Below are 27633 nucleotides of genomic sequence, written 5' to 3'. Positions count from 1 at the left end.
ATAAAATGTGATTAATATCACCCTATGTTGTAGAGTTGTTGTGAGGAATATGAGTAGTACATGTAACATGCCCAGTTCAGTGCCTGACACATAATACAGTATTTATTCTAAAAATAAGAGCTCTTTGTGTGTAATGGAATGTAACTAGGATTTGCTGGTTGTAACCTGGCCTTGCTGCTGTTAGTTAGATGAACTTTAATAAACATGTGGATTCAGAATGAAAAAGTAACATTTCTTTAAAATAAACAATAGCCATAAAGATAGTGGTATGTTGAGCTGTGTAACTAGTTAAAAATATTATGTATATTTTAGTAAAATTGATATTAGGCTCCATTTTATGAGCAAGACATACGTTTAGGATATTACTTTATTATTACTTAAATAAAAAGACTAGCACATTAAAAATATTATAATGGAAAAAATTCCACTGTAATTTTTTCCACTGCAAAAAAAATATTCTTTGCTAACAATGAGTATAATTTCCTCATTGTTAGCAAAGAATATATATGGTACATTATTATTTCTAAAACTGCCCTAAACAATCAGTACATATGATATCTTCAAGATGTTTCCCCACATCCTTAGGCTAGAAATAAAACTGTTCATATTTCAAAAGTAAAGAATAAATAGATAACAAAGGAGAAAGATGCACCTGGTGTGTGTTCATGCTTTGTTTCCTTCATTTTTCTTTGTGAGGGTGGATGTGATGCTTTATTTAAAAGATTGGGGGGGCTTCCCTGGTGGCACAGTGGTTGGGAGTCCGCCTGCCGATGCAGGGGACACGGGTTCGTGCCCTGGTCTGGGAGGATCCCACATGCCGCGGAGCGGCTGGGCCCGTGAGCCGTGGCCGCTGAGCCTGCGCGTCCGAAGCCTGTGCTTCGCGGTGGGAGAGGCCACAACAGTGAGAGGCCCGTGTGCCACAAAAAAAAAAAAAAAAAAAAATTTAAAAGATTGGGATGGAAATACTCTTCTGAGGTACAAGACACTAATTGGAAAATGGATTTGTTAAAAATATTTGAATTCTTTGGTTTTCAGATGATTTACAATCTACCAAAGAAAGGTAATTCAAATAAAATATAAGCAATGTAACAATGATTATTAAAAAAAAAAAGAAACATTTCTTTTTCTTTAAAATGAAGTTGCTGTCACCTATATCTCAAGATTGCTAGGAGTGTAAAACCAAATGAAATAAAAGAACATGAAAACATTTTGTAAGCAATAAATTATGTACACATTAAAAAAATAAATTTACTCACATATTTTGAAATTAATTAAAAATTTCACAATTTGTGTGTTATTTGGCTATATCAAAGGGTAGTCTTTGTTTTTTCTCTCTGACAAAAACCTTGTTTTATATGCAGATGATAAGAGGACGCCTGTGTGATGATACCAAACCTGAAACATTTAACCAGTTGTGGACTGTTGAAGAACAGGTAATAGATATTTCTAAATTGTGTAGGTTTAAAAAAAAAAAAAAAAAAAGCAGTTAAAATTAGAGCCAGTATTATGAGTAAAGTGTATATTGTTGTATGTAATCCCTCTTAACCATGAATTTAAAATATTTAAACTTGTTTCTGTATACCTTTTTGCATACTTCAAGAATTTTGCATTCTGAGAATATGTGAATTCCATTTTGGGGATAATTTTTAATTAAGGAACCTGGGTTTTGGGGAGGGGATTGAAAAAGATATTAAAACAGATGGAGGGCTTCCCTGGTGGCACAGGGGTTGAGAGTCTGCCTGCCGATGCAGGGGACACGGGTTCGTGCCCCAGTCTGGGAAGATCCCACGTGCCGCGGAGCGGCTGGGCCCGTGAGCCATGGCTGCTGAGCCTGTGCTCCGCGACGGGAGAGGCCACAACAGTGAGAGGCCCATGTAACGCAAAAAAAAAAAAAAAAAAAAAAAAAAAAAAAAAAACAGATGGAGTAAAGTTTTTGTAATGCAGCTTTGTGAGACAGAAAAACCTGGAGCCAAGTAAAGCTGTGCTTCAAAGTGAATTCTTGTTTTTGTTTGGAGGGGAGCTGGCAAAGCCAAGGTCAGAGTGTTCTCTTACATTTTGGCACATAGCTAGGATTGTTTGTGGGTAAGGTTTGAGACACATCTCTATCTCATGTGAGGATTAGCCCCACAGCTATAATGAGTTTATCAGTTTATAAAAAGCTTCAGGAAACTTTTATTTCCAACATTTGGACTATTTTGCATCCTTAGGACTATGGGAGAATTTAAGAGATAGGTCAGAATATTAAAATTAAATATTTGAATGAAGGACCACACAAAGGAGGAAAAGATCTCTTTTAGTATTCTGTCTAAATCCAAATGAGTTTACATAGTTTTGTCAGATCCATAGTGGCAAGCCTAAACATAGTCTAGCAAGATAAAGTGGTCAGTGGAAATCACTAAAATATGTAACATATTAATTAATTATTTTCTTTGTTGGGGGTGCTTTCCTTTTTTTACTGAAGTGCATAGAAAATCTTTATAAGGTCTTTCATAGGTTTATTTTCTAATCTTATTTTTCTTGTGAAGTCTTAAATTCCTTACTAGAAATTTTTCCTATCATGAGGATTTCTAGTTGACCTAACCCCCAAAGTTGGGGAGGGAGTATTATAGTTTAAGATGAAAGGTGAATGTATTTATTTAGAAACTCAATATTAAACTTTCTTAAATTTGGTCTTTGGTTTGGCTTAGAAAAAGCTTGAACAACTACTCTTGAAATACCCTCCTGAAGAAGTAGAATCTCGACGCTGGCAGAAGATAGCAGATGAACTGGGCAATAGGACAGCAAAGCAGGTAATTGAGGAGATAGCCCCATATTGTTGGCATGTTTTTGATAGTTTTTTAAATGAAGGATAGTGAAGCTAAAATCAGTAGACCTGCCCCTTCATATTTAGCTACACAGTGCTATAGTATGTGGAGTTTTAAAAAACAAAATTGTGTATTTTTCTGTTGATTTTAGAAACAACTCTGAGATAATTCTGCTTTACTTAAAAATAAAAAAGTAATGGACTTGGTGTCTCTTGAATGTTTAATGAGTGCACCAGTTTGTGCTTTTTGGTTAGACTGTGCTAATAGATTTGTGATCGTGCCTTAGTCAGTATTCCCTGATTGTCTTTCTAAAAAAATATCTGTCAGTTTTCTCCTTCACATTCTCATTGATATTAATAGATGTGTTTTTATGCTGCAAGCACTTGTGTTCACAAGTTGAAACTGTGTTTAGCTTTGGAATCAAACAGATTTAATTTATTTTAACAGTTTTTTTGTCTCTATTTTAAAACATAAGTGTCTTTGGTGGCAATTTAAAATTATTTCTAGATTTATGGTAGATTTTAAGTTGTTACTATTCATTAAGATACACATGTATGTTTTAAAAACTATTTTAAAAAACTATTCTGGTACTGCATGTCTTGTCATTTATTATGTTAAAAGGCTTGTCATGTTTCCTTAGGTTGCCAGCCGAGTGCAGAAGTATTTCATAAAACTAACTAAAGCTGGCATTCCAGTCCCAGGCAGAACACCAAACTTATATATATACTCCAAAAAGGTAAAAAGAAAATAGGTAAAAGTAAACCTTAGATCTCAGATTAAATTCATCAAAGTCAGAGTTCCTGTGTAAAAGTTTATATATTTATCAGAACAGGGTTATTTTATTTTTTAAATTTGACTCACTCTAAACATTTTCTTATATATGATAGGATTCCATTATTGCTACTCAGTGAGTTTCAATGACGATTATTCATTATTTTCTTAGGAGTAGGTTAGTTTATGTGAATGAGTGCTATTTGAAAGATATTAGATTGTATGTATGTCAAAAAGGCCTTTGTGATGTTAAAGTTTTTAGGGTGTTTGATTCTTTAATAAATATAATCAATTTCTGTTTTATACATATATTATATAAATCCAAGGTTAGAAATATTTATTAAGATATTTAATCCTCACTGTAATTCTAAAAGTGTAGGTAGTATCACCTTCACTTTACTCATGATAATATTAATAGATAGCTTTTGTTCTTACTGTTGAATGCTCTGGGCTAGGTACTGTTCTACAACCTTTTTATAGATGAGAAAACTAAGTACATTGAGTAAATTGTCTAGTCACATAGCTGGTAAGTCTGGGAATCATTGATCTTCTGATTCTGCACCTAAGCCTTTTCCACTGTTCTCTGCTGCTCTGTACAGTGAAAAAGCTACTGTCCCTCTCCTACATAGAACACTGCATAGAATTATCGCCAATTTTTTGCTTTAATTGCAAAAAAAATAAAGCACATCATTGGCCTTCTTTCATTTACTTGGTAAATCATCTGAGTACTTCCACTCCCCCGCAACTGCCACCGTTCACCTAAAGAGAAGCTAGGAGCCGATCTAATGCTGTTACCCTTCCTTAGTGAAGCTGACTGTTTTACATTAAGAATATTGTCTATATACCTCCATGTTTTAAAAATTTTGTTCTTATTCTTTTTACCAAGCTATGGAAGCTTGTTTTAATTTGTCAGATGTTTTAAATATTTTGGATTTTTTCTCCCCAAATATAGTATTATCTATTTAGATATGTAGAGTTCATCCTGTAACTTCAGAATGTTGGAACTTTGATAACCACCATTTAACTTAACAGCTTTAATTTTCGTGATTTCTAGGTTATCTTTAGATGTGTTGTGCACCTTATGTTTTCACCACTAAGACTAGACGATGATAACAAAAGGAATACTAAAGAAACCTAAATGTGCTCCCTTCTTTGGGTGCACTGAATTTTAAGTTAACAGACATTTTTTTTTTTTTTTTTTTGCGGTATGTGGGCCTCTCACTGTTGTGGCCTCTCCCGTTGCGGAGCACAGGCTCCAGATGTGCAGGCTCTGGACGCGCAGGCTCAGGGGCCATGACTCACGGGCCCAGCCGCTCCGCGGCATGTGGGATCTTCCCGGACCGGGGCACGAACCCGTGTCCCCTGCATCGGCAGGCGGACTCTCAACCACTGCGCCACCAGGGAAGCCCTTAACAGACATTTTGACTGCAGAGATCTAGCCCAGTCATAGACGTGGTTAGAGGTTTTTTGTTTTGTTTTGTTTTAAATAAATTTAATTAATTAATTTATTTATTTATTTAGTTTTGGCTGTGTTGGGTCTTTGCTGCTGCACACAGGCTTTTTCTAGTTGCGGTGAGCGGGGGGCTACTCTTCGTTGTGGTGCGCGGGCTTCTCATTGCTGTGTCTTCTCTTCTTGCGGAGCACAGGCTCTAGGAGTGTGGGCTTCCGCAGTTGTGGTATGCGGGTTCAGTAGTTGTGGCTCATGGGCTCTAGAGAGCAGGCTCAGTAGTTGTGGCGCACGGGCTTAGTTGCTTCGCGGCATGTGGAATCTTCCCGGACCAGGGCTTGAACCCGTGTCACCTGCATTGGCAGGCGGATTCTTAACCACTGTGCCACCAGGGAAGTCCTGACATGGTTAGAGTTTGAATTTTGAAATGAAATGATGGTTCTCTATGTGGCTGAGATTATTCTTTGTGGCGGTGCTGTTAGTGAAGAGAGGAAGTCTGCATAGGGGTTCAAAGGGAGGCCTTTGGCTCCACAGAGGCCTATTTTATAATCTTGATTCTACCACTGCCTAGCTGCAGTACCTTGAACAAGAAAGTTAACCTCCTCATGCCTCCGTTTTTTCACCTTTAAATTAGAAGTGATAATAACTACTTTACAGGACTGTTTTGAGGGCTAAGTGACATTGACAAAGAGTAAGCAGTCAATCAGTGTTAGATACTATTTTCAGACATTCATCGTGTTGGGGAAATTTTCTTTTTACTTGATAGTTTTATATCTGGCTTTGGCTAACTTCATCCTCCTTGATCATCTGTAAGATGACCTTAAGAGGAGCTCAGCATGTGAATGCCAAGAGTGTAATAAATGTTGGGGATACAAATATAAGCTACGTAATGAGCATATGGTCCATTATACTCCACGTAGGTATTCTGCCTACATTTCTGTTTGTTGGTTTGGTTTGTTTTTATTTCAGGCTTGTTGTCTTTTTAAAAATCCAGATAAAATAGAAAAAGCAACCACATAAGAGTATGCTGAAGGGTAGAGGTGCAGTCCTTCTGATCAGGCAGATATGCAGGAAGTAGCATTTATATTTTTGATTCTTTTAATGATTGTCCACTATCCCAATTAAAAATTTGTTTTCTCACTTAGTCTTCAACAAGCAGACGACAGCACCCCCTTAATAAGCATCTCTTTAAACCTTCCACTTTCATGACTTCCCATGAACCACCAGTGTATATGGATGAAGATGATGACCGATCCTGTTTTCGTAGCCACATGAACACTGCTATGGAGGAGGCATCAGTAAGTTATCTATTTATACTATATATATGTCTGTCTATCTATCTATCTATCTATCTTTATCTATGTATTATACAGATCAGGATACAGAATGGGAGCACCAGGATTTCCTAATTATTCCTATTCTTCAGAGAATATTGCTTTCTTTTCTTTTAATTAACTAGTCAAACTTGTTTTACAATGGGCTTTAAAAATGTTTTTATGAAGAAACTTTCAAGCATATACAAAAATAAACCCATGTGCACCCATTATTCAGCTTTAACAATTATCAGTTTGTGGCAATCTTATTTTCATCTATACTTCCTACCCACCCAACTTTCTGTCTGGGATTATTTTGGAGCAAGTTCCAGACATTACAAAATATCATTATCATGTTTATTAAAAGGTACTTCTTTATATAATCCAGATATACAGTCAATTCACATTTCCCCAGTCATAAATTGCAGTAGTGCCTCCCCCCCGCCGCCCTTTTCTCTCTCTTCTGTTTTCCCCTCTCACATTTGTTTTGTTGAAAAACTGGGTTATTTGTCTTGTAGAATTTACCTCAGTGTGGATTTTGTTGTTTGTATCTCCTTGGTGTCATTTAATCTGTTCCTCTGTTCCCTGAATCTCCTATAAATTGATAGGTCTAGATAACTGATCAGATTCAGGTTTATTTGTTTTTTTGTTTGTTAGGGTGGGCAGGACTACTTCATGTATACTTTCATCAGTTTGACATAGCATACATTGTTGCTTAGATCCATTAACTCATTAGATGTTACAAAATAGTAAAATTCTTTCTTCATTTATTTGATAGAATATTCACAAAGTAACCCCCCCATCAACTATTTGATTATCCTAAGTTACATACAGAAAACGCAGCATAACTGTTTGATTCTTCCCTTTATTTTCTTGTTTTTAAAATAATGAGTTTGTTCTCTGATATCCTCCAGATTGACTCATGAGGTTTTAAAATTTTTGTATTCTTATGAATTGTTGGACTTAAAATATATTTAATGTGTTTCAGTGCATTGATATTATTGTCTTTATTAGTGTACAAATTGGCCCATTGGTTGGTTGTAACCTATTCAAGCTGGATTTTGAGTTCTTTTGACAAGACTCTAGTAATCTTTTATAGCTTTCTTACTGTCCGGTAGGACAAGGAAATTCCAGGCTCATCTTGTATATTTCCTGCTTCAGACCTGGAGTCAGTTCTGCTTTCTTTTATTGAGAAATGGTATTTGGAGGCTCTATCCTGATACAGGATGTTACTTGCTACTGGATTGATCATTGTATCTAAGCCTATATAGTGGACAGAGCTGAGAAATATGTTATATATTTGTTAAAATTAAAAGACATCATAAATTCATCATTTTATTTCAAATTCAACTTAAGGACTGTGGGAATTTTACTTAACCCATTTTGATCTTTAATATGTATCATTTTTCTCCCGTGCTGAAAATTCCAGTTATCAGTGACATCAACATAATGCTTACTTTCTTTGTCTCACACTGCCCACAGTAGTCTCAGAATTTCATAATACTAACACTACCATCAACAGTATGATCCTGAAAACAGGTTTTTTGGGTAGCACTGTTTTTGCAGAGCACAGGCTCCAGATGCTCAGGCTCAGCGGCCATGGCTCACGGTCCCAGCCGCTCCACGGCATGTGGAATCTTCGCAGACCAGGGCATGAACCCATGTCCCCTGCATCAGCAGGTGGACACTCAACCATTGCGCCACCAGGGAAGCCCCAGGTAGCACTGTTTTTGCCTTAGGATACACCCAACTACAGAAATAAAGTCAAATTATACTTTTTAAATCCTCTTAGACTAATTCCTCTCTGTGTTGTCATCAACTGGATGCTATTTTAGGTTAATTCATTTCATTTTACTTTACATTCAGAGATTCCTTTTTATTGCTGTTAATATTTTTTATTTTACTATGCTAAAATTCTTCCTCAATAAGTAACATGATTCTGATTCCTTGCTTAAAGGACATGAAGATTGCCTTATATCTTTCTTAGTACTTTGATTATATATGGTAACCGGAAAAGGAGATTTTAATGAAAAGTCAGCAGATAAAAATAAGTCTCCTTTGTTCTGTTTCTAGGTTAATCAAACACTGATTGTGTACTTTGGTATGAAACTACTGTAAAATGACTGTATTCTTAAATTTTTTTTTTCTTTTTAAACTTGTCTTTTTGAAAAACAGCTAGATTCTGCTGTGTCTTAAGATATGGCATTTGTGTGTAATTTTGTATTTTGTGACTATTAGAATTACTCATTTGAGAAATGTTTATTTACACTTAATATGTAACAGGCTCTGCTAGAGGTCAGCTCCATAGTTATGAATAAAATATCTATGATCTTGGGGTTCTCATAAATCTTAGTTTTGTGGGAGGAGATAAATGTGTAATCACATCAATAAATTACAAAATTTTAAAAATGCTTCAAAAGTATGTGTCATTGTAATTATTTTAGAGGTACTTAATTCAGATTGAGAGTTTAAGTGGAAGACCCAAGGAAGTGATAGTCAAGTTGGCCATTGAAGGATGAATAAAACTGAGCTAGGTGAGGAGTGATGATGGGATGCTTAAAAGAAGTACATTTTGAGAAAATTGGCAAAATATAGTATAGTATAGGTGGTTGAATTTGATTTAGCTTTTGTTTGGTTGATTTTATTTATTTATTTTTAAATGAGCACCAGTTCACATCATTCTGATTACTTTAAAATAGCTATTTAAATGTATATTTATGAATCCTCTAGTGTAAAATTTATAGATTTCAGTTTCTCTTTTCAGAAAAGCAGTAGCTAGAGAGACAATCTGTATACCATTTAGACCCCCTTGAAATTGGTCATAGTATTTCTCCTTTAAGTAAATTTAAAATGATTATAACTAGGAAATCTGTTTATGGGTGAGCATTTTAAAAATATTTGTTTTTTTGTTCATTTTAAAGTAACATTGGTTTATAACATTACATGTTTCATGTGTACAGCATTGTAATTCAACTAATATATATGCACTACAGTGTGCTCACCACCAAAAATTCTAGTTTGTATCCATCACCATACATTTGACCCCCTCTACCCATCTCTCCCTCCCCCTACCACTCTTCCCCTCTGTGGAAAGAACACCAATCTGTTCTCTGTACCTGTGTGTGTTTTTGTTTTAATTTGTTTGTTTGTTTATTTTATGTTTTTTTAATATTCAACATAAGAGTGAAATCTCGGTACTTGTCTTTCTCCTCTGACTTATTTCACTTTGCATCAATTTCCTCAAAGTCCATCCTTGTTGCCACAGCTGGCAAGATTTTATCTTTTTTTTTGATGGCTGAATAGTATGGAATTTTAATTTTTAATTGTGCTGAATACCCATAACAGAAAATTGACCATCTCAGCCAGTCTTGAGTGTACAGTTCAGTGGTGTTAAAGTACATTTACCTTATTGTGCAGCGAATCTCCAGAACTCTTTATGTCTTGCAAAACTGAAACTCTGCATCCAGTAAACATCATCTCGCTATTCCCTCCTCCTTCTAGCTCCTGGCAACTACCATTCTACTTTCCGTCTCTTTGAGTTTGACTACTCTGGGTACCTCATATAGGTAGAATCATACAGTTTTTGTCCTTTTGTGACTGGCTTATATCACTTAGCATAATGTCATCAAGGTTCATCCATCATGTAACGTGTCACAATTTCCACTTTTACGGCCAAATAATATTCCATTGAGTGTGCATACCACATTTTATGTATCCATTCTTCTGTCAGTGGACACTTGGGTTGCTTCTACCTTTTGGCTGTTGTGACTAATGCTGCTGTGAACACGGGTGTACAAATATCTGTTAGAGTCTCTGCTCTCAAATTCTTTTGGGCATATACCCAGAAGTGGAATTGCTGGATCATATGGTAATTCTGTTTCATTTTTTGAGGAACCACAGTACTATTTTCAGTAATGGCTAGAACATTTTATATTCTCATCAACAGTGTACAAAAGTTTCAATTTCTCTACATCCTTGCCAACACTTATTATTATTATTACTATTTGTTAATTTTGATAGTAGCCATCTTAGTGGGTGTGAGGTGATTTAACTTTTTTTTTTAAACATCTTTATTGGAGTATAATTGCTTAACAATGTGTTCATTTCTGCTGTATAACAGAGTGAATCAGCTATATGTATACATATATCTAACTTAATCTTGTTGACCAAATTTAATAATACCCTTAGACTTAAAATGCAAATTAAAAAATTTAGCAGTTTGTATTCTTTGTATTTGCCTAAAATATCTAAATTTAATACATTTTATTATAAAATTTCTTACTACATTATTTAATTATTTGGGTTACATCATATTTATTGGTATTACGTATTTATTACATTATTTTTTTTTATTACATTATTTATGTTGTCTTTCTCAGGGGTAACATAGGAAGGCAGTAGCTATAATTTAACATCTTTAGTTGACAAGAATTTGAAATGGATGAAAGATAGTGGGAGATAAGGTAGGTGAAGTATGAGATTGTAAAGAATCATTATCCAGCTGAGGCCTTTGGGCTTGACACTGTAGATAGCGAGGAAGCCATTTTTAGCAATAGTGAGACAGAGGAGGGAGTGGATACTATAGAGGACTGATTTGAGAGAGATTTTAGGTAGTATTAAATAGTGACAGAATTATGTTTTATTAGATATGACAGTATAAAATTAAGGATAACACTTAGGTTTAGGCCTTGGGCTGCTAGGTGTGTAAGGGGTTAGTTATATGGACAAATCTGGGTTCAAATCACTTGACTCTTTAACTAATTAACGATGTAAGCTTGGGCATATGTTATAATTTCTATAAACATCAGTTTCCTTGATATAATATAAATATAGTAGTTAAGAATACGTAACATGGAGAGCAGGAGGAACAGGAGGTGCAGGGGTTGTCTGGTCCAGGATTGAGAATTGATGGAACATGGGATTAATGAACTGGGGATGCTTTTAGGAGGGTTGTGGAAATCAGTGACCATGGGATCAGTCATGAGGTAGCAAAGGGAAGAAATGGATCCTGGGTGGCAGAGCACAAATAAATTGGGAAAATAGGAAGCAGTTAGTGATTCATCTGTCAACTTCAAATTCATATAGCTTTTACTGTTCATTTCTTTATTGTAAATAATAATCTTTGTAACTTAAGTTTATCCATTTGAGTAAGAGGAATGTACTGTATTGATCATTGGGAGTACTGAGCAGAAAACAGAAGAGATTAGTTTGCTTGTTGTTAAGAAAATGTCATATTTACCTGAGGAAGCTTAAAAATCTGTTAGATTGGAGAAGAGGAGCTTCCTGCAGATCAGGAAAAAGTAGATTACAAGGAGTCTTCCAAGTCGCCATGAACTTGTTGGGATGGTGTTGAAGCTGCATTAGTGTATGACAGAGGTGGGAGTCATGCCTTGTTCCCCTGGTACTTGCGTTATGAAGATGCCTACTACAGTTCAATATTACTATTGCATTAAGAATCCCTCCAGGGCTTCCCTGGTGGCGCAGTGGTTGAGAGTCCGCCTGCCAATGCAGGGGACACGGCTTCGTGCCCCGGTTCGGGAAGATCCCACATGCCGTGGAGCGGCTGGGCCCGTGAGCCATGGCCACTGAGCCTGTGCGTCTGGAGCCTGTGCTCCGCAAGGGGAGAAGCCACAACAGTGAGAGGCCCGCGTACGGCAAAAAAAAAAAAAAAAAAAAAAAAAAAAAGAAGCCCTCCAGAAGTATTAGTCTAAAATATTGCTGATAGCAGCGCTGATTTTCTGTGAGCCCTAAAAGGTTGAGGGTCTCTTTGGCCTCTCCCGTTGCGGAGCACAGGCTCAGCGGCTATTGGCTCACGGGCCCAGCCGCTCTGCGGCATGTGGGATCTTCCCGGACCGGGGCACGAACCCGTGTCCCCTGCATCGGCAGGCGGACTCTCAACCACTGCGCCACCAGGGAAACCCAAGGATCTCTTAAATGTGGAAAATATCTTGTCAATAGAAAAATACTCTTTATCAGTATTTCTTATACTAGTTCATTTTAATTATGAAACTAACAGTTTTGTGTTTTGTTTTTTTCAATAGGATGAAGAAAGTATTCCTATTATGTATAGGAATTTACCTGAATATAAGGAACTATTACAGTTTAAAAAGTTAAAAAAACAGAAACTTCAGCAAATGCAAGCTGAAAGTGGATTTGTGCAACATGTGGGCTTCAAGGTAAATTCTATTTAATTCTTCTATTCATTTAATTTTTGAAAGGGTGATAGGATATATTTAAGGTGGTTTTCGGAGCTTTAAGCTCCACGACTTTCAAGCACACAGATAAAAGTAAGTTTAGCTCTTGTCCTGTTCATTTATACAAAGTAGTGTGCCACAGTTACTGGTGTCAAGAGATTTATGATTCAGTAGAGATAGAGAAGAAAAATATACAGGTATACTTTGAGGTAATATATGAGATGAGAGGTTTTTCTAGCTATTTCCCCACCCCAAATTTACTGAGATATAACTGACAAATAAAAACTGTACATATTTGTGTACAAAAAATTTAAGATATAAAAAAAATTCACCTCGCATAGTTGTCTTTTTTTTTTTGAGATAAGAACACTTAACATCTGCTCTCTCAGCAAATTTCAAGTATGCAATGCAGTATTATTAACTATAATTACCGTGTTGTACATTAGACCTCCAGAACTTATTCATCTTATAACTGAAAGTTTGTACCCTTTGACCAATGACACCACGCCCACCACTACCTCCCCCCACCCCACCCAGCCCCTGGCAACCCTCAGCAACCTCCATTCTAATTCTTTGCTTCTGTGAATTTAACTTTTTTGGATTCTACATTTAAGCGAGATCATATAGTATTTGTCTTTCTGTGTCTGATATATTTCACTTAGCGTAATGTCCTTAGGTTTCATCCATGTTGTCACAAATGGCAGGATTTCTTTCTGTTTTATGGCTGAATAATATCCATTGTGTGTGTGTGTGTATATATATAGAGAGAGAGAACACATTTTCTTTGTCCATTCATCCATAGAGCTATTTCTTTTGTTGTTGCTGTTGTTCATGGACCAGAAATTTCTTTTCCCCTTTCAGATTCAGTTATCTCTGCTGTTTTTTGAGGGGCTAGTAGAAATACATTTATTCATGTCACAAAATTTTGAGATATCCATTTATGTTCCAGGCACTTTGCTAAGTGCTAGGGATTTAGCAGTAAACAAGATGAACTCACATCCTTCCCTATTCTGTTTTCATCTCATAAGTGATTTAGAGAAGTTAAATGAGTGAATTAGTTGAGTGTGACTAGTGTGCATACTGGAGAGCAGTGAGAGGCTATTTAGTTGCCTTGGAAATTTTGCTAAGGAGTTTAAACTCTTCTAAAATGTTGGAGAAACTTTGAAGGATTTTAAGCAGAGTAACATGAAATTTGCATTTTGGAAAGATCATTCTATTTTCTTAAACAATACAACCCTTAGGAAGGCAGTGGGTTTAGAGTGGATAACTCTTAATTCTGACTACAGTATTGTTAAATTCTTTAAATAATAATTTGTTCATGTATATTTTTTATGTAATTGAAAAAAAATTAAGTGAAGGGGGAAAAAGATCATTCTGCCATTAGTATGGAGAATGGATAGGAAGAAAGCAAGGCTGAGGGAAGGGAGACTAGTTGGAGATTCTCTTCATTAATTTAGACAAAAGATGAGAATGTCCTGAACTTGACTGGTGGCTGTAGAAATAGAGAGATTGACAGGTTTGAGAACACCTTAGATGTTAGAACTGGCTATACTTGGTGGGATTGGAGGAAGTAAAATTGAGACCATGAACTACAGACTTGCTGGTAGTGGTATACATAAAAATACTGATGTGTGCTGTGACTTAATAAATTTAAAACAAAATTCTTATACCTCTGGTCCTCTGGAGTGGCTATTAGCCAGAATATATTAAATGATTTTCTTTTCTAGATCTTTCAGTGGTCCTGCTTCTCCATTTAGAGATTTTCCTAATTGACAGCTGTGTCTTTCCAGGAAGAAACTCTCTCTACTTCTCATAATTTTGTTGTAAGACCCAGCTGTGGCTTGTTTGCCAGTCTGTCAGCCACTCTAGTTGGCCTGATGATCAAAGAAACTAGAAATGAGATTTACTTTGATTTCCAAGATTGCGCAGAACACACCGAGCGCTACCACACTGCCACAACACTGAGAAATAGCTAAATTTGCCTTTTCTTCATGGTGGTCGTTGGTTATTAGGAGCCTTCAAGGCTTTGGAAAGTAACTCAGTAAGGTGAAAGTTCAGAGAGGATCTTTTGTTCAGTTGGGTTTATGTTAGCTGTGGTATCCTGTTTTAAATAGTTCTGTAACATATTTGGATAGCTTTAACAATGGTATTAAGTCAGTGGTTCTAAATCCCAGTCATTGTACACGGGTCTGAGGTACCTTTCAAGTCAATAGCTACTAATAATCAAATGCCCAAGTTTGCAGATGATTTACATAAGATTTTTAAAAATAAATTAAAGCATATTATGATGTTCCTCTCACCCATCTGTATTGTAGCTCAATCTTGAATGGATAGAGTTTCAGCTAGTTTGCTAGAAATTGTGCCTAACTTATAACCATTTTTTGTGTTATCCCACTATCTTGTGCATGGGGAGAGAGGAGAGAATGTCTATGTTCACATTATGTGTTGCCCAGCAGGAAAAAAGAAAGCTTGAGAACAATATAGTTTAATACTTTTTCTCTCTGAATCTTTAATAGTGTGATAACTGTGGCATAGAACCTATCCAGGGTGTTCGGTGGCACTGCCAGGATTGTCCTCCAGAAATGTCTTTGGATTTCTGTGATTCTTGTTCAGACTGGTAAGTGTTATCTATCATTGTAAGTCTTAAATTTTGACAAGAGCTTCTCAGACACTAGTGAGTTTAATTTCTAAACTGCTTAGAAAATCACCACATTTAATGGGTTGAACTTTGTTGTTCTAGACAATTAAGAAATTTTCCTTAATGACACCATATCTCAAGTAACTTTCCGTTAGAGATTTTGAGAGATTAATGGATTTAAACAGGTAGAGCTGTGAGGAAGTTTGATAATGTCTAGACCAAAATGCATCCAATGCCATGTAATGATGTGTTTGTGTGTGTGTGTGTGTGTGTGTGTGTGTGTGTGTGTGTGTTTTCTTTTCAGCCTTCATGAAACAGATATTCACAAGGAAGATCACCAACTAGAACCTGTTTATAGGTCAGAGACATTCTTAGACAGAGACTACTGTGTGTCCCAGGGCACCAGTTATAATTACCTTGACCCAAACTACTTTCCAGCAAACAGATGACATGGAAGAGAACATCATATACTAGTCCTCTTCAACACATAGCAATGGTATCATTGTGAATTATGTGCACAGTTTGGAAAGATTCTCTACTTTCCCTGAAATGACACTCACAGCATGACAGCTTCCTGAGTGTTCTCGTCAACAGCTCTGCACCGTTGTGGCTCTAGATCACTGTTCAGCAGCTGAACATTCCTGGTGAGCAAAAGGGTTTCCCTGGTGAAATTCGCACCACCACCTTAAAGCCTTTTAGGTGGTGATCTTAAATGGGTGAGATGGAAATGAGAGCACATATTAAAGAGAGAGTAAATTCCAAAGGTTTCAAAGAACTTGGTCATAAATATGCTAATGAGAAGACAAAGTATTTATATTAAAACAGTTCAGTAGCTTTCAGTTTTGTGAAAATAGTTTCCAGCACAGAAACTGACTTCCTTAGACAAAGTTTTAACCAATGATGGTGTTTGCTTCTAGGATACATACACTTTAAAAGAACTCACTGTCCCAGTGATGGCCGCTGATGGCCTTTAGTAAATTGGAGCTGCTTAACCATGTTGATGTCTAATTTCTTTTAACCACAATGAACTGTCCTTATTACCAACAGTGAAGCACTACAGGAGGCAACTGTGGCATTGCTTCCTTAACCAACTCATGGTGTGTGAATGTTATAAAATTGTCACTCAGATATATTTTTTAAATGTAATGTTATATAAGATGATCATGTGATGTGTACAAACTATGGTGAAAAGTGCCAGTGGTAGTAACCGTGTAAAGTCTCTAATTCACAACATTAATTCCTTTAAAATACACAGCCTTCTGCCTCTGTATTTGGAGTTGTCAGTGCAACTCATAGAAGAAAACTGCCTAATAGAAAAATCATATATATGGTAATAATTTCCCTCTTTTGTAGTCTGCACAAGATCCATAAAAGATTGTATTTTTATTACTATTTAAACAAGTGATTAAATTTAGTCTGTGCAGTGAGCAAGAGTTCACATGCATTCTTTTATACTGCTGGATTTTGTTGTGCATCATTTAAAACATTTTGTATGTTTCTTCTTATCTGTGTATACAGTATGTTCTTGAATAATGTTCATTTGTCAGAAGAACTGTGAGAAATAAACTATGTGGATACTGTCTGTTTATATTATAGAATGCTTGTTGTGACTTCCTTCGGTTAGATTTTGGATTTTATTTTTACTAGTATTAAAACCAAAACAATTTTTTTAAGGTTTTTTTTTTTCCTTTACCTATCTGTCCGTTAAAAAAGAGTAAGGACTATATGATGGAAAAGAAGGTAAACTTGAGAAGCTCTGTAAAAGATGGTAATGTTGTCACTCACTGTGTGTGCTGAAACACTAAACTAGGTTAGCAAAAAAGAATATGTACCATGGTTAAAGAAAAAGACAACTATTAATGTCCAGATGTGAAAACTAAAATTAGGTTGAAAACTTTTAACCTAACTATCATTCTTTCTGATGAAATAAGCCCCCCATGTGTTAAATAAGTGGTTTTTGAAAATCGCTGTATTCCCTGGAAATTATTATTGACCACTGGAGAAGAAAATATAAATATTCTAAGATTGATTAAGTATACTGACGCAATTTTTAGAGTCTCCTGTTTTTTCCAATTTTAAATCAAGGGGACATTGTTTACCAGTCCTCTTCAATACATTGCAGGGTACTGAACTAATACCCTGAATTCTTTCAATTGAGAAAAGTAATACAGTTTTAACTATAGAAATATGAGAATTTTAATGTATTGATTAAAGAATACTGATGATTTTGATAAAATATATCACATCAGAAGAAAAGGAAATGGATTTGAATTAGAGTTTTTGCTCTGGAATTATTAGTTGGGGCAAGAAGAGGAGAATCATTAACATTCTGGGCATTTGGCTATTATACTTCAATTGAATATGCCAGAGATCTACCTTCAACTTGTAGTAAAGTTGAAGTAGCACTTGATGGTAACTCCTGTGTTTGCATAGAAGTAATACCAGTCAGTTTTGGAGAACCATTCAGAGCCATTCAGAAATCCCATAAAGTATGAAGTATGTTTTGAAAGAGTGATACAATTGATATTTATATAAGCAGAATAGACAAAATAAATCCACTTAAATGTATTTTTTAAAGACAAAGATTTTGAGAATTTTGAGTAACAAAATTTTCTGCTTGAGCAAAAGATGTGTTTATTTTGCATTTTTCAGCTCCAAGCAAATAGTCCTCATGGCTTTAAAAGGGTAGTAGTAGTGGTAATGTGTTTTGTTGTTTTAATGTGAGGACTGCAGGAATGCAGAGGGCTCTCATTTGCAAGTAGGCCTTCTATCTCTACATAGAAGCATTGGTTGTAAAAGACAACATAGACCTACTTATTAAAGCATCACTTATTTAGTAGTATTCAGTAGGTCAGTTGTATTTCCTGAAATATTCTGCTCAAGTTATTTGCTAAGAACTGAAGGAACTTTTAATGACACCTAAAACCACTGCTTTAATGTTTTTAGGCAGAGGGGATTTTGGTTGGTGTGTGATGTGTGCTAAGAATAATAGCAAACACTGATAGAGTGCTTGTTATGTGCCAAGCAAGCATACGGTAACGAATTTAATCTTACAACCTTATGAGGCAGTTTCATTTTTATCCTGTTTTCATATGAGGAAATCTAGCCAGAGAGGTTAAGTAACTTGCCCAAGGTCATATAGTTAGTAAAGTGGTGATGCTTAGATTTTAGCCCAGACAGATTGCTTCAGAGTCAGCGTCTGAGCAAGAATGTTCCCTTTGTGTCAGGGGTCTCAGAGATGGTGGAGGTGGAGGTGTGCAGGAGTTGCTTTTCTGTCTTTTCTTCTGGTGCGGTATGCACCCTAGAGTACAGACGTGAGCACACGTCCAGGTTTATAGCTCAGAATAGAGCAGCATATCTGTGGATGGGGAAACCCATCGATCTGTGAAATCGTCTGCCCCATGACGAATTAGGAAAACACATAATTTACATATTCTAATTTGACAGCAGACATGTGGTCATGAGGCTTTAGGCAAAGCTGGGACTGAAGACTTGGGTCTTCTGCCTCAGGTACGATTTGTTTCCATGCATGTTTGGTGCCTCTTACTTAACCTAATAGTGTGCTGTGTCCATTTTTCTCTCCTTTTCTCTTTTGTTTAAATTCAATTGCAGAACACAACAATTTACTGAGGTATGAGGAACATTTTTTTTAATGAAATTAAAAAAATAATATATGACATGTATTAAGGATAAATACTTTGCAAATTTCTACGTTAGTTATAAACATAAGAGTGGCATGCTATATAAACTGTACTTCTTACTGTGGATAACAGAGTTTGAAGGGCATTATTCTAGGTACACTGGGTAGATTGAAAGCCTCCAGATAACAAGTAGATTTTTACACAAGATTATGTCCTATTTAGGTTCTAAAGGTTTGTTTTTATTTCACATCTTGAAGAAAAATGGGCTTCTGTTTATATGATCCCAGAAAAAAAAAAAAAAAAAACCTTTTCCCCTACAGTTCAAGTAGCTGATTAAATGGATTTTTGAACATGGTGTCACATTTAGCTCCATGAGAACAGAGACCATCCGTGTCTATATTTATCCCTAGGGCCTGGCTCTTAGTAGATTCTCAATAAATATTTATTGGTAGTAGGACCAATGTTTTGGTTACATTTTTCTCTAGGAAGTTAGAGAAACCACCTGTGTCTGAGTGTGTCTGTGAGTGCATCTGTGGGACCCTTAGAGGGTTTGCCTCAGGAGATCTCCTTTACAGGGCTCTGGGAGGAATAAAGGATCATTACATCCTATTTTATCTGGAGGATGTGGTTCAAACCTGCGTGGCTGAGATTCTGGTTCTCTCTGGGACCGCATTTTCTGCCATGTTTTTAGAGTGATATAATGTTAACTAGCATGGAAATTCTGGGTCCTAGTCTCAGTTGTTGAAGTGAGACCCTCAACAAACGTTGACAAAGAGCTGCCTCTTATTGAGCACTAGGAACTAGTAAATGATTTACATGTATTATTAACCTGTTTAATCAGCACAACACCTCTATGAGGTTGCTTACTATTGTGACCTCCATGGTACAGATGAGAAAACTAAGGTTCAGAGGATTTAAATGTTAGTTCTCCATAATGACTGCTATGTGTGGGACTGAGGATACAGAGCCTTGCCCTTCTGAAGCTTATATTCTAATGCCGAAGACCTGCGGTAAACAAGTAAATAAAAAACACTATGTAATTTTACGCAGACATAAATGCTGTGAAGAAAAATAATGCTTGAAAAAAAGATGATGGACGAATCAGGACCAGCCTGCCATTTAGAGGGAATAATCAAAGAACACCTCAACAACAAGGGTAAATTTGAACAGAGACCTAAATGGAGTGAGGGAGTTAGCCTTGTGGATAATCTGGAGAAAGAGGCAGAAGGATAGCAAGGGCAAGGGCCCTGATCCAGTAGAGAGCTTAGCTTGTTCAGGCAATGTTAGGAGGGCCAGTGTAGCTTGAACCAAATGAGTAAGAGGAGAGTGGTAGTTGTTGAGGTGAGAGAGGGCAGAGGGCCAGATCAGGTGAGGCCTTGAATGTAGATCATTGTAAAGGAGTTTGGACTGTGTTCTGATGTCTTCTACATACAGACAAGGTCTTCTTCGAGGGGCAGAGACCTCTAAGGTCCTTTCCTGCTTCAGTGACTTCAGTGATGTCATATCAAGCCATTCAAGTCAGTCGACCTGTTTTAACAGTTCTGTAGAAGACTTGCTTTGCACCTCTAGATACTCTTCTTCCGGGCAAAGCCATTTACCCCTGCTGATCTTTTTCAAGAGGGTGGCCAACTGCAGCCATAAAAGCCATGGCTGGCCTTGTCTGCTGCCCTGCTGTCTATCAAAGCTGTGGTGGGCATGGGTTGTTGACCAATATGTGGTATGTGTTTAAAGAATGTTAATTCCTACAAAGAGTCACTTTGTGTTTTCTGGCACAACTGATAATTTTCATCCTGTAACTCTCTTTTTCTAGTTTGCTCAAATACTCCTTGTCCTCCCCTGTAGAGAGTGTTACAACTCGGGGTAGTAATGAAGTATTTGACAACCGTGTGAGTTGTAGGAACATGCCCCTTTTTGTTAATAGAGGCGTAATTGTAACCAAAGAAATTTAATTTCTTCATTAGCAAACACTGACATTTCTGTTTAAGAATGACTGCTAGAGTAAAAGGAAATACCATGTATCATGAATTACACTGGAAGTTCTTTCTGTAATAGCTCAAAACTGGCCTATGGCCAAAATTAAAACCATATGAGCATATCATAAATCTCAACTCTTACTGTGTTTGCTTCTAATTCTGTTTGGAATAAAGCTTCAAATGCTTTCCAGAATGATGTGAGTTACAAATAAATAGAAAAACGTTATCCTGTGTTCCATTTACTTTATTTATACATATCCATTTCAAGAAAAAAAAAAGATTTTAAAAATACAGTTCTGTCCCAGAAATGGATCCTTATCTGCACAACCATTGAAGAAAAAAAAAATCATGCAAACGGAAACTATGGTCTTTTCTAGTGACTGAATGGAAGATGCAGTTATTCCAGTAGAATATATAAGAAACTCTTATTTGGCAACTGATAGCACAAAAGAGAAACCAAACTTCACCAGTTTGATTTGAGGAAACACAATTTTACATACGGATAAAAGGTTTGCAAACCCCTGGAAAAGGCCTTTATGGAACAAATACAGCATTGGTATCTGTTAAACATGGTGTACTGACATGCCCTTTCCACCCATGTCAGTTTTGTTACTATATTTCTTACTTGCTTGGTAACTAAATAGATAATCATTTAAAACCAAAGCCATAAGTTGACATTAGTCCAGTGAATGTGATAACAAACCACCGCATGCTTTTAAATTCTGTTTGGTCATTGGTTTTAACGTATAATTCCCCAAATGCACCACCAGGTATAGAAGAGACTAGGTTATTAGATAATTTATCCAATTTGTTCACTTAGCCAATACAACACTATTCCAAGTAGCCAGTATCATAGAAATGAATAGAGAAATGTTACCGGTGACTAGTCTAGATTTTGCTATCTTGGAAAAGCTATACAATTTCACATACAAAAAAGCTCTTATCACATTTTTTCAAATTTAATCAAATTTCTTATGAACAATTTGTGTTGTCTCGTCAACCCAATCTCTTCAGCTCTGAGCTGGATGAGACTTGAGGAAACGTCCAGAGGAAGAGGCCCAGGCCTGCCCCCCATCTTAAGGGCCTTAATCAGGTAACAAGAGATAGATCTTTAGAAGAGGAAGGAAGATGTGACGGGGTGTTAGGGATGCTAACTCCTCCCTATCTGCAGAGAGTAGAACCGAATGATCAGACCCTAGTAAGTCCTGAAGGCACAACTGACACAGATGGGCACTGCACTGCTGTTCATGTACTAATTTAGCTCAGAGGTGATAGAAAAGTGTGCTGCTGTGAGTGCAGACAGCTGTCTGACTTAGGAGGAAAAGGTTGGATAATACCAAATACACCATGCATGATTTCCAGACACCTCTCAGGTCAAGCTGGGAAGCAAACAGCAATGTCAGGATTTGGGAGCGGGGGGCATACAAAAGGTTTAAATGGAAACACAGTGTTAGGGATGAACTTTTAATATTTTTCTCTGTCTCCACTCTCCTTAACATACATGCATTTTTGCCTTCAGAAAATAGAGTCAATAGCTGTGCAGAGTTGAAGAAAAACTTCCTCTGGCGTCCCCTCTGCATTTATCTGTGTTAACAAGGAAAGAAAGAGAAAGTCTTAAGAAATGTTTTTAAATAAGGCCACTTTTAGTAATAAAAAAGATTACCTGCTTATAAGTTGCTGTGCAAAATTTTAAAACACAGGACTCCAAAATCACAGAGAAAAGAGTAGTCGTTTAAAAACTAGGTGCCTAATTAAAAAAACAAGACACGACTACACACCTATAGAATGGGCAAAATCTAAAACACGTCATCAAATACTGGTGAGGATGTGAAGCAACAGGAACTCTCATTCTTTGCTGATGGGAATGCGGAAGGGTACAGTCACTTGGGGAAAGAGTTCGGCGGTTTCTTACAAATTAAACACGCTTAGCATATGATCCGGCAGCCTGTGCTCTGGTACTTACCCAAAGGAGTAGAACACGTATGTCCACACAAAATCCTGCACACACGTTTATAGGCGCTTTATTCATGATTGCCAAAACTTGGAAGCAACCGAGATGTCCTTAGGTGAGTGGATAAATAAACTGTGGTACATCCAAACAATGGGATATTATTTAGTGCTCCGAAGAAATGAGCTCTCAAGCCATGAAAAGACTTGGAGGAAACTTAAATGCATATTACTAAATGAAAGAAGCCAATCTTAAAAGGCTGCATACAATATGATGTAATGGAAAATGGCAAAACTGTGGAGACAGTAGAAAAGGTCGAGAGCTGGGGGGAGAGAGGAATGAGTAGGTGGAACGCAGGATTTTTATGGTAGTGAAACTATTCTGTGTGATATTATAATGGTGGATACCTGTCGCTATGCATTTGTCAAAACCCATAGAACGTGCAACGCCAAGAGTGAACCCTAATGTAAACTATGGACTTTGAGTGGTAATGATGTGTTGATGTAGGTTCATCAGTTAAAACGAATGTGCTACTCCTGTGTGGGATATTTTTGTTCTGGGGGGTTTTTTTTTGGCCACACCTTGCGGCTTACAGGATCTCTGTTCCCCGACCACAGATTGAACCCAGGCCCCCTGCAGTGAGAGCTCGGAAATCTAACCGCTAGGCCACCGGGGAACTCCGTGTGGGATGTTGATAGTGGGAGAGGTTGAGTGTGTTTTGGGACACGGGGAATATGAGAACTCTACTTTGTGCTCAATTTTGCTGTAACCTACAGCCCGTCTAACAAAAACAGCAAGAGCTAGGTGCTTATTGAGGTAGATAAAGTATTGTTAAAGGTCATGGAAAGGCTTTGAGTTAGTTAAAATGAGACTTCTGAGTGTTCTGGAGTGTTTGGAGCAGGGTAGGAATAGGGCAGAGGTTGGGGGATGAGAAGGACGGGTGTGGAAAAGAAAGCAAAAGTTGAGACCTCAACTTGCAGGTGTGCTAAGTGCTAAGGGCAGAGCCTTCTTGGAGATGGTTGATACGCCAGGGCAAGGAGCCAACAACAGAGGAAGTAGGAGGGAGCTGATTTCCTGGGCATGAAGGCACTACCACCCCCTCCTCTCAAAATTTCCTAACATTGTGCCAACCACTGAGATTTGTCCCACCGCACATGTAGCATCCATAGAAAGTAGAGGCCTGGTGATGCAGATGAGACTCATGGAGGGGGCGGGGTTGTGAGCTTGCTAAAATGCAGCTTTTTCATACTTCATCTCCAGAGGTTCTCATTTGGTGACTTTCGGCTGGGCCTTTTAATCCGCGAATTTAATCAAGTTCTACAAATGATTTTGATGTGGATCATCTTGGACCACACTTTGAGAAACTCTAGATGATTGCTTCAGTTCCTGTCTACCTTCTTTGTGCAGATGAGTTTTGATTTCACAACCCCTGGGATTCCAGAGGTAGAATGAATGCTCAAAAGGAAAAAAAAAAAAAAAAGTACACATTTAGGAACTTCCCTGGTGGTCCAGTGGGTAAGACTCCACGCTCCCAATGCAAGGGGGCCCGGGTTCAATCCCGGGTCAGGGAACTAGATCCCACATGCCGCAACTAAGCGTTCGCACGCCACAACAAAGATCCCGTGTGCCACAAGTAAGACCCGGCACAGCCAGATGAAAAAAAAAAAAAGTAAATGTTTAAATATCTTAGAAAATAGGTAATAACGATGTTTGTAGAAGCATTGTTTGTAGTAGTCCCAAACCGGAAAAAGTGCAAATGTCCATCAGCAGTAGATGGATAAATAAATTGTGGCATAGTCATATAATGGAATACTATAGTAATGGAAAAAACAAACAAACTACAGCTACATCCAGCGACATGGATTAATCTCACAAGGTTGACGGAAAGAAACAAGTTGAAAAAATATGCATTCAGTACGATTCAATTTATATGAAGTTCAAAAATGAGCAAAGCTAAATTATATCGATTAGGGATCCATACACAGATGATAAAACCACAGTGAACCAGGGCAATAATTATCATAAAAGTCAGGATGGTGGTTACTTCCTGGGGAGAAGAAGGGAGATTTGATTGGGAGGGAGAGACATGTGGCAGAGCTTCTGTGACTGTCTGCTGTTTCTTGACCTGCATGGTGACTACACGGTGTTCATTTTATAATTCTTCAAATTTTACATATAACTTTTACCCATTCCTGTATGTATGCTGTATCTCACAAGGAAAAAATAAAACCTAAAAACATTTTTTCAGCTTCTACCCCTCTTCCCCATAAACGTATCATACTTGATCCTTACAGGAGGGTTAAAGAGCAACCCGCAGTTGGTTTGTCTCCCTGGCTGGTGGCTCGCCATCTGGGGGGCAGGGACGTTGCTGTTTTCTGTCCCTCATAGCACCTTGCTTGTTGCTTTACCTCTTCTTCTTTTCCCTTTCAACCAACAAACATCTTCTGGGTGCCAATAATATATTACATGCTGGAGAAACCACGGTGAAATGGACATAATGGTCCTGCTCTCAAGGAGCTCACAGCTCAAGGGTAAAGACAAACAATAGGAATTCACGCTGTTGTCAGGTAAGCACAGGAGCTCTGGATAAAGGGATACGTTACACCATCTTGGGAGGGCAGGAAGCTTCCTGAGGAAAGTTGTCGTCGTCATCATCATTAAAAATAATACACTTTACTACTAATGAAGCATAAGTGCTATTTTTTTTCACTTCCACCCTTGCTTTACTTTCTCGCTTCCTTTTCTCCCCTCCCTCCTGCCCTCTCTGAATCCCTGCTTTGCTCACTCCCTCACTCCCTACTGGGCTCCCTCCATCTATCACACCGTCCCTTTTCTGCTCCTCTCTCATTCCCTCTCCTCTCACTTGCTCCCTTCTTCCAACCCCTGCTCCATCCTCCCCTCCTCCCTAGCACAAGTGCTTTTAAACAAACAGGTAATTCTAACAATGATCTTAGGCGACAGGTATTGTTATCCCCATTTCACAGATGATGAAACTCAGGTCCTGAAAGATGAATTAAATTTCCCAAGGTCATACAGCTAAGCAAGTGTCAGACACCTGGTTCAAACCCAGGTCTCTGACTCCAAAGTCCTTGTACTTGTTGACTACATCCTTGTATATTACATCCACCAGTTCAAAATAGCTGTATGGTTGAACTTAGTGGGAGTAGCAAGGAGTGAAGCTGGAATAATAAAAAGAGGTTGACTATAAAGAGGCTAATAGACTATTATATAAAAATAATGGGGAGTCGGGTAATGGTTTTTAAGGAATAGGTTGACATAATCAAACAGAAACATTTGTTTCCTCAGAGATTGGCTCTAGATAGGTATCTAGAAAATATCCTCTAGATATCCAGTGATCCCACTCCTGGGCATATATTTGGAGAAAACTATAATTCGAAAAGATACATGCACCCCAATGTTCACAGCAGCATTATTTACAATAGTCAAGACATGGAAGCAACCTAAGTGTCCATTGACAGATGAATGGATAAAGAAGATGTGGTACATATATACAATGGAATATTACTCAACCATTAAAGAAGAGTGAAATAATGCCATTTGCAGCAACATGGATGGACCTAGAGATTATCATACTAAGTGAAGTAAGTCAGACAGAAAGACAAACATCATATGATATCGCTTATATGTGGAATCTAAAAAAAAAATGATGCAAATAAACTTATTTACAAAACAGAAATAGACATCGAAAATAAATTTATGGCTACCAAAGGGGAAAGGCACGGGGGAGGGATAAATTAGGAGTTTGGGATTAAAATATACACACTGCCTTATGTAAAGTAGATAACCAGGGACTTCACTGGTGGTCCAGTGGTTAAGAATCCATCTTGCAATGCAGGGGACCCCGGTTCGATCCCGGGTCAGGGAACTAAGATCCTACATGCCGTGGGGCAACTAAGCCCTCATGCTGCAACTACTGAGCCCAGGTGTCACGACTAGAGAGCCTGTGTGCCACAACTAGAGAGAAGCCCACGTACCGCAATGAAGAGCCAGCATGCTGCAACGAAAGACCCCGTGTGCCGCAACTAAAACCCAAAGCAGCCAATAAATAAATAAATATTTTTAAAAATTAAATAAAATAGATAACCAACAAGGACCTACTGTATAGCACAGGGAACTATACTCAATATCTTGTAATAACCTATAGTGGAAAAGAATCTAAAAATGAATATAAATATATATGTATAACAATCACTGCTGTACACCTGAAACTAACACAACATCGTAAATCAACTATATTTCAATTAAAAAAAAAAAGTACCCTCATTTTCCCATTCCTTCTTCCCTCTCCTCACAAACAGGCTATTGTAGGAGCAGAAACACACTCTTGGAGCCCATTTTCTGACCCACTATCTGGACTTTATAGAAAGATATGGATTCTCTCTTGTAAAAGCTGGGCAACTTGGTTTCAGAAACAAGGGCTAATGAGCACAAGCATCTGAAGGGCGACACTTGATACTTTCTGACGTCTGAGACTGGGAGGCAGAAGGCTTTGCAGCGGGATCTTGTCAATCAGGCCAAGGCTGATGTTTGGGGGAAGCTGCAAGCTGGGCTGAGGGAGTGAGTCATGCCCTGGAGCCTTAGCTGAGCCATCTCCCGCTTCTATTTCCATCCAAAACCTCCCTCTTCATTTTGCTTTGTGGCTTAAATCCAGGCCTTTATTTATTTAATTAAATAAAAGAAAGCTGCTCATTGCCATCCAGAGTCACGTGCTGTGGTGTGTGCCTCTGTGGAGCCTAAGGACGTGAGGCGATTTCAAGACAGAATCAAATAATGAGACTTTCTAGATGCAAAAAGCAGCCTTTGACTTGGGTGAGTGGGAAATATATGAAGTTAATCTGAGGCCCTCATTAGGCCCAAGAAGCAGAATTCTGAGAACAAAAATT

The 27633-nt window shown here is 37.6% G+C and overlaps 2 protein-coding genes across 11 annotated transcripts in view; one reads left to right on the top strand and one right to left on the bottom strand.

Moving 5' to 3' along the window:
* Window positions 1–16833, top strand: part of ZZZ3 (zinc finger ZZ-type containing 3) — a 103787-nt gene extending 86954 nt beyond the window's left edge. For 8 of the 10 annotated variants that reach the window (XM_032629157.1, XM_032629105.1, XM_032629130.1 and 5 more), the window contains 7 exons: window positions 1362–1433; window positions 2688–2789; window positions 3445–3540; window positions 6168–6320; window positions 12377–12511; window positions 15046–15146; window positions 15472–16753. In XM_032629157.1, the coding sequence (XP_032485048.1) occupies window positions 1362–1433; window positions 2688–2789; window positions 3445–3540; window positions 6168–6320; window positions 12377–12511; window positions 15046–15146; window positions 15472–15616 (804 nt within the window). In that variant the 3' untranslated portion in view covers window positions 15617–16753. Of the gene's footprint in view, window positions 1–1361; window positions 1434–2687; window positions 2790–3444; window positions 3541–6167; window positions 6321–12376; window positions 12512–15045; window positions 15147–15471 lie in introns of all 10 variants that reach the window. The other 2 variants (XM_032629087.1, XM_032629095.1) reach the window with 2 other exon arrangements.
* Window positions 16834–21007: 4174 nt separating this feature from the next.
* The window catches only part of AK5 (adenylate kinase 5), a 236776-nt gene continuing 230150 nt past the window's right edge, over window positions 21008–27633 (bottom strand). Inside the window, exon 14 of the mRNA XM_032629168.1 lies at window positions 21008–22365. Within this exon, the coding sequence (XP_032485059.1) occupies window positions 22297–22365 (69 nt within the window). The 3' untranslated portion in view covers window positions 21008–22296. The remainder of the gene's footprint in view (window positions 22366–27633) is intronic.

Source organism: Phocoena sinus, chromosome 1 (assembly GCF_008692025.1).
Source record: "Phocoena sinus isolate mPhoSin1 chromosome 1, mPhoSin1.pri, whole genome shotgun sequence".
Taxonomy (NCBI): domain Eukaryota; kingdom Metazoa; phylum Chordata; class Mammalia; order Artiodactyla; family Phocoenidae; genus Phocoena; species Phocoena sinus.
Note: the sequence above shows the minus strand (reverse complement) of the source record. Positions and strands in the feature narration are given on the sequence as shown.